This window comes from Erinaceus europaeus, chromosome 2, assembly GCF_950295315.1.
Source record: "Erinaceus europaeus chromosome 2, mEriEur2.1, whole genome shotgun sequence".
NCBI classification, from domain to species: Eukaryota; Metazoa; Chordata; class Mammalia; order Eulipotyphla; family Erinaceidae; genus Erinaceus; species Erinaceus europaeus.
In genome coordinates, this window is record NC_080163.1 from 194516201 (window position 1) to 194523932 (window position 7732).

General features: G+C 42.0%; 1 protein-coding gene across 1 annotated transcript; it reads left to right on the top strand.

Moving 5' to 3' along the window:
- Positions 1-350: 350 nt before the first annotated feature.
- MAD2L1 (mitotic arrest deficient 2 like 1) lies at positions 351-6640 on the top strand. Its single transcript, XM_007532264.3, has 5 exons — positions 351-556; positions 1547-1693; positions 3883-4003; positions 4924-5027; positions 5837-6640. The coding sequence occupies exons 1-5, from the start codon at positions 484-486 to the stop codon at positions 6007-6009; spliced, it is 618 nt and encodes a 205-aa protein (XP_007532326.1). The 5' UTR covers positions 351-483; the 3' UTR covers positions 6010-6640.
- The last annotated feature ends 1092 nt before the right edge of the window (positions 6641-7732 follow it).

The window sequence follows — 7732 nt, forward strand, 5'->3', positions numbered from 1 at the left end:
TTAATGGGTCACCTCAGACGAAGCTGAGGGAAGCGTCTATGACTTTGAAAATGTCTTCGATATCAAGAAATGTATAATTTGGACTTCTGTTTACGGGCTGGGGAGCGACCATGGCCACCAGGTTCTGTCACCTTCTTACCTAAGTCACACCTACGCGCCTAGGACAACTGCGCTAAACACGCAACGCCCAGAGCCACGCCTACTGCGCCTGCGCACAGGACCGGAAGGCCCGGGGAGAACTACTGGGATCCACAGGCACGAGGCGGAGCTTAGAGCTCCCGGCGCCTGCGCAGAAAGAGCAAAGGCCGGAGCGGAAGGAAGTGGGAGAGCCCGAGGCGCGGGGCGGGGCTTACAGCTCGTCGCGCCTGCGTGTTGCGTGTCGCGGCAGCTGCGTCGTTACTTTTGAAACGAGTGGCGGGAGCCGCTGCGGGTGGGCGGGGGGAAGCCCCGCGATCCCAGTGGACTTGGTGAAAGCCGCCAGCCATGGCGATGCAGCTCGCTCGAGAGCAAGGCATCACCCTGCGCGGGAGCGCGGAGATCGTGGCCGAGTTCTTCTGTGAGTTCTCTCTCCCGGAGGCCGGAGCAATTGAGCCGGGGGCTCCTGGGGGCGCCGGGGCGCCGGGGCGCGCCGGGGCGCCGGGGCGCGCCGGGGCGCCGGGGCGCGCCGGGGCGCCGGGGGGCGCCGGGGCGCCGGGGCGCCGGGGCGCCGAGGCGGGAGCGGGAGGACCCCTCAGTGCTGCAGAGGCTTCGCCTGGCCTTCCCTCCTCGGGGGCCTCGTTTCCAAGTTTTATGTGTTTTTCTCGTGCGAGAGAGAGGAACAGAGCACACTGCTCAGTTCAGGCATGTGTAAAGGACCTGGGGCTGAATCTGGGGCCTCGGGCTTGCAAGTCACTAGTGCTCGGCCCCCACCCCATCACCACCCCATCTTCCCCCCATCTTCTCCACCCCAGCGATTTTAGGGTCCCGCCCCAGGTTATAAAGAAATGGGCTGGGGTATCCCCACCCCCGGCAGCTCTATGTAGCTTCTGATAGGCCCTGGGCAGACACGTGGCCCGAAAGGAAAGAGGGAGGGGCTTTGACCTGGGGTATTTGGAACCTTGGAGCTGGTCAAAAGCCACGTTTCTTCTGCCTTTGACCTTGGACTAGAGTGAGATGCACTGGGGCCAGGGTAGATAGATGAACAGGAATTGGCATTTATATATATTTTTTTTTGATTGATTGATGAGAAAGGAGGGGAGAGAGAAAGAACCAGACATCACTCTGGTACATGTGCTGCCGGGGCTTGAACTCAGGACCTCACGCTTGAGAGTCAAGTGCTTTATCCACTGCGCCACCTCCCGGACCCCAGGAATTGGCATTTTTCTCCCCACTACCGGCATTGTCAGGGTTTCTAATGCGACTTGATACCTACAGGGTATCAAGGTCACACACAAAAGCATGTGTGTTTAAGAACGCACATCTTTATACTGTTCATTAAACCCATTTTAAATATGTTTTACTTTGCAGAGCTATAATTTTTTTTTTTTTGTAATTCCTTTATTTTCAGCATTTGGCATCAACAGCATTTTATACCAGCGTGGCATATATCCATCTGAGACCTTTACTCGAGTGCAGAAATATGGACTCACCTTGCTTGTAACTACTGATCCTGAACTCATAAAATACCTAAATAATGTGGTGGACCAGCTAAAAGGTATTTGTCAGCGACAGTTTGAGTTTTTGCAACTCTTGCACATTCCACATCTTAGCTTAATTTCACCTCTAGTCATAATAGCATAATACTGCAGTCTCAAATATGATGATGACTTTCATTTGAATAGAATGTTGTGTTAATGGAATAAAATTAACAACTTCCTTAGAAATTACTTTTGCAGTTCATGTAGCTAAATGGAACTAATTCCAATTTTACATAATAGAATATTCACTATGTTAGCATCAAGAAAACAAAATGTCAACATTTGACTCACTTCAGGAACTAAATGTTTTTGTTATTGTCACTGGGGATTTACCACTCCCTGCCAGATTTTTCAGGTAGAGAAGGAAAACAACACAGTAACTAACCTTTTCTCAGTGTCATAGGAACTGAAGTGTGGCAGAGCAGGCATATTCCTAGGCAAGCTAGCTTGCTAGCTAGAACTAAACTATGGGAGGTGGGGAGAACAGAACAGCAAATAAAAAAGGCTTCATTAGAATTATATTGTTGGGGGTCGGGCGGTGGCGCAGTGGGTTAAGCACATGTGGTGCAAAGTGCAGGGACCGGCTTAAGGATCCCGGTTCAAGCCCCTGGCTCCCCACCTGCAGGGGAGTCGCTTCACAGGCGGTGAAACAGGTCTGCAGGTGTCTTTCTCTCCCCCTCTCTGTCTTCCCCTCCTTTCCCCATTTCTCTCTGTCCTATCCAACAACGAACAACATCAACAATGGCAATAATAATAACCACAACGAGGCTACAACAAAAGGGGGGGAAATGGCCTCCAGGACTGGTGGATTCATGGGGCAGGCACCAAGCCCAGCAATAACCCTGGAGGGGAAAAAAAAAAAAAAAAAAAAAGAATTATATTTTTAACATCAAGACTAAGGTCTTACCTAAGCTGTTGCTTTTTTTTTTTTTTTACTTTTAATGAGAAAGACAGATTGGGGATTGAGCCTCAGATCCCGGGTTTGCTTTCCACCATTAAAGTACATAAAAGGCTAATTTTCACATCATTTCCCTTTTCCGCTTTTCTTCCCAGTGAATGAATCAACCATCAAGTAGTGATGAAAGCCAGAAGCTCGGGTGCTGTCCCTGACTCATTTCTCTTATTTATAATCCATCTCTACCAGTTTATTTTCCTCCAACTCTCATTGGCTCTTGCTTGGATGACTTAAGTTGTGAATGTCCCTAGATCCTGTCTACTACTACAGGTCACTTTTCCATATCACAGCCAAAACAATAGTTTTGAAATACTAATTTGGAAGTTTTCACTACATTATACCCTCCTTCAAATATAATGTATATAATTTCCTTATTTTGACTACCCTCACCTGACATAGTGTGATACCTACAGTATTTGTCTTTACAAAGCTATATATATACTTTAAATTGGATAGAGGCAGTAATCCAGAGGGGAAGGGGAGACGGGACACCAGCAGCACTACTTCGTATTTATTGAAGCTTCCCCTCCTGCAGGTGGGGACCAGGGGCTTGAACCAGCTCAACCAGGTACATATCACCTGGCCCCTGGACAAAACTTGTACTATTCATACTTTCTTCTCTGTCCTCTGCTCAGGTGTTCTTCCCTGTGAAATACTATTAAAGACCTATACAAGTCCTCTCCCTCTCATATACTTATTTTTTGGTTATCATTGGGGCCTCACAACTCCAGGATGACTTTTTCAGATGGAGAAAGAAAGGGAAAGACAGCCAAGTTCAGAGCTGGCTTATCTGGCAGGCCCGGTGCCTTCCCAAGTGTGTGTTTCCCTTCTTTCCTTTTCTGTGTTTAATGTTGATGCTGACAGCTAAACTTAAGCTTCCTGAGTGACTCAAATTTTTCTGCTTTATGCTCTCATTACACGGTACACTTTTTCCCTGTAGTGCCATCATCACAATTGCAGTTGCACATTTGTTAGTGTAAAAATTAAATGAATGCCTGTTTCCTAGACTCTAATCCTGGATTCAGATGGAAATGCCACATGTCCACTGCTCTCCTCAGCACCCAGTATTGAGCTGGTACAAGGCTTGAGCATTTAAAAATGGATGCTGAGTTGTTAAAAGGGTTAGGTTTTCTGTGTAGATGGAGGGCAGTCCAAAGTACCAGTGGCAGAGGTTTGCTGAGGATAGAAAGTGGGAAGAGAGTTGCTTTATACTGTTGTGGACCAAAGTAGATGTCTTACTGTGTATTGCAGATTGGTTATACAAGTGTTCAGTTCAGAAACTGGTGGTGGTCATCTCAAACATCGAGAGTGGGGAGGTCCTTGAAAGATGGCAATTTGACATTGAATGTGACAAGACTGCAAAAGATGATACGTAAGTATAAATGAAGTTATTTATACTTTAATGTTTTGGATATTTTCCATATTTTTTTTCTTTATTAGATATTCTAATTGTGTTGAATTATATGCAAAACTACACATCAGGTACTAAATGAGTCATTTTATGAATTCTTTAAAATTACTTCATTAGGAGTTATTGTAGACCCAGTGTAACACAGCAGACTTTCTAAGATACTAATTAAACTGAATTTTCTAGGCCCTTAGATGGGAAGTGTCTGTTACTATATGTTGATACCTAGTTTTGTGCTAGGCTGACTTGTAAACTCAGAATGCTATTTCTCATAATGAAATACAGTTTTACTTCTTGAAGTCTTGGGTCTATTTAGGGAAATTTTAGCTCATACAGATAATTCATATGTAATTTTAACATCTTATTTGAGGCAGTGGAGTTTACTGAAAGTGCCAAAATGACTATAGCAAATAAATGCTTTAGACAACACTTTTTTTTTTTAATCTTAAGAAATGCTAAGATTTCCTAATGTTAAAACAAGGGCAACAAAAGGGAGTAAATAAATAATTTTTTTTTAATTTTTTAAAAATTGGGAGTCGGGTGGTAGCGCAGGTGGCACAAAGCACAAGAGCCAGTGTAAGGATCCCAGTTCGAGCCCTCGGCTCCCCACCTGCAGAGGAATCGCTTCACAAGCGGTGAAGCCAGTGTCTGTCTTTCCCCCCTCTCTGTCTTCCCCTCCTCTCCATTTCTGTCTGTCTTATCCAACAATAATTACAACAATAAAACAACAAGGGCAACAGAAGGGAATACATAAATAAATAATTTTTAAAAATATTTCCTAATGTTAAGCAGATAGCAAGATATACAATTAAACAAACTTTCCAGTGTTTTAAATAACTTGATGAAATCTAAGAATGAGATAATTAATTTGGTTTCTTTGATAGTGCACCCAGAGAAAAGTCTCAGAAAGCTATTCAAGATGAGATTCGTTCAGTCATAAGACAGATTACAGCTACGGTGACATTTCTACCACTATTAGAAGTTTCATGTAAGTATTATTTAATTTCGTGTTGGCTTCAAAAGACTAAGCTACTGCTTTAAAAGTTAACTTTATATCAGTTTTTCTTTGACAATAATCAACATCATGTAATATCACCAGCATCGTGAAACAAAAGTAATATATGCAGTCAAGAACATTTAACAGTCTGGGAAGACAGCATAATGGTTAGGCAAAAATGAGTTTAGAAATGCCAAACTTCAAAAGAATGAAAGTATTCCCTAACACTTTTGAGTGTTTAGTGTAATTCCTTCTGTCTCGTGTATGTGTTTAAGATTATAATGTAAGTGCAGGACTAAGGACTAGATCCAGGACCTTATGCCACCTCCCTGGTCCAATGTTTTTACTCTCTAGTTTTAGAGGGGAGAGAGAAACAGACAGACAGTAACACACTGCCCCGCCATCCATGGAATTCCTTTGGAGCTTCCCGTGTAGTGCTAGGGGCCAAACGTAGGGTCTGACTGACATGCGGATACTTTCTACCCACTGGTTCATCTCCTGGACCCATTTCTTTTCTTAGTTGCTTCTTCATCAAAATTTTTTGGATACCTACTATGTGGCAGGTACTGTTCTGGACACAAGAGATAGATGAGTCAAGGAATGAAGATGTTAGCTTTCCTTCAGTTAGCCCATGTGATTGTAAAATAAAAGGAGCATAACTTTCTCTTGAGGAAAAGCAGTTGACTAGAATTCAAAACCAATTATTCTAACACTATGGGTGCTTGAGGATGTGAGGCAGGTTGATAGTTTTATTTTTGAGGAAATAATGTACTTTTTAAATTATCTTGTCTCTGATTTAGGTTCATTTGATCTGCTGATTTATACTGACAAAGACTTGGTTGTACCTGAAAAATGGGAAGAGTCAGGACCACAGTTCATTACCAATTCTGAGGAAGTCCGCCTTCGTTCATTTACTACAACAATCCATAAAGTAAATAGTATGGTGGCATACAAAATTCCTGTCAGTGACTGAGAGTGAGGAAAGGATTATGCACTTGTAAAAATTCTCAAATGTGGCTTTTCCTGAAACCAAGTCAACTATAGTTGATTTTTTATTTTGTTTGTCAGATGGGAAAATTTTAGATAAGATTTTGTTAAACTGTACATAACTGTTACATTTTGGGTACTTATGTGACTTTCCATAAAGTTAACATAGTGAACCCATTACATGACTGCCCACAGGGAACCACTAGATTATGTCAACATTTTGATATCAAGTCCTTTGACAACTGTAAATAGAAATACTATAGCTGTAGAGGTTAGCACCTTTTTTGTCAAACTAATTGACTCAGCATAGCTAGGGAAAGATTTAAAAAGAAACACAGCAAGACTTAGTCTGAATATTCAGAAATCTTTGGATTCTTAAAGTAATTAATGATAATCCATACTAGGATTCCTACTAGGTTCCTTTGCTATTTATACCATTTGTATAGTTCCCATATTGAAAGAGTTTGCAATTTGACTTCATGTATATAAACTAGAATCTTCAAATCTACTGATATTTCTGTCATGTAAGTTCCTATAGTTCTGAATTCTGAAAAATGTATTTTTTATAAAATCAAGCTTCAAATGACTGAAATAAAGTTCTATGTGTATGTTTTAAATTTGTCTTACAATATTTTCATATCGGTATTGTCATTACCATTAAATAGTAATTAGGACGAATTCGGTTTAGCAGATGGTTTAGTACCCACTGACGTCATTCTTGCAAAGTCATCACTTTACACACTGAACCACTTGCCAGACTACTTTATATAATTAAGTCTTAACATTTACTGTTTTGTTTTATGAAAGAGACACTTAACTAGATCCCTGTGAAGCTTTGATACACATGGCATATTTTAAGGAATATAAAAAGATGGGGCCGAGTGGTGGCGCACCTGCCTGAACACAAATGTTACACAATGGTCAAGGACCCAGGTTTGAGCCCCTGGTCCCCACCTTTAAAGTTAATGTTTTTATAAGCCATAATATTAGGTTGTGGCGAAACAACAATGGAACAGAACCTGTAGTAAATTTCAAATGTTGTTTGATACAATAACACTTGAGCATTTTTTTTCTTATTTAAAATTTTCTTTATTAGGAAACCGAGTTTCCTAATAAAGTTGACAGTCTTTTCCAATCTGGAGAAAGCATTGTAACCTTAACAGCAAAACTATTAGAAAAGGCCTAGAGTGAAAAATGTCTATTTTAACACTGATCAAACAAGTCGTTTTATGTTACTGTATCAACTAAAGAACATAGTTTCATTTATATGAAGTCCATTTTCATCCATATTTGTCTGTACTATATTGCTATGCAAATTTTCACAGAGGAACTTAGTTCAAAATCTTTGTTGCTGGGGTTGGGCGGTAGCGCAGCAGGTTAAGCACACCTGGTGCAAATCCCAAAGACCAGCGTAAGGATCCGGGTTCCAGCCCCCAGCTCCTCACCTGCAGGGGAGTCGCTTCACACGCAGTGAAGCAGGTTTGCAGGTGTCTTTCCCCCCTGTCTTCCCCTCTCCATTTCTCTGTCCTATCCAACAACGAATGACATCAACGATAACAATAATAATCACAACAAGGGCAACAAAAGGGGGAAAAATGGCCTCTAGGAGCGGTGGGTTCCTGGTGCAGGCACTGAGCCCCAGCAATAACCCTGGAGACAAAAGAAAAGAAAACTTTGTTGCCCTAGAATTTTATCTTCACTGAAAAAAG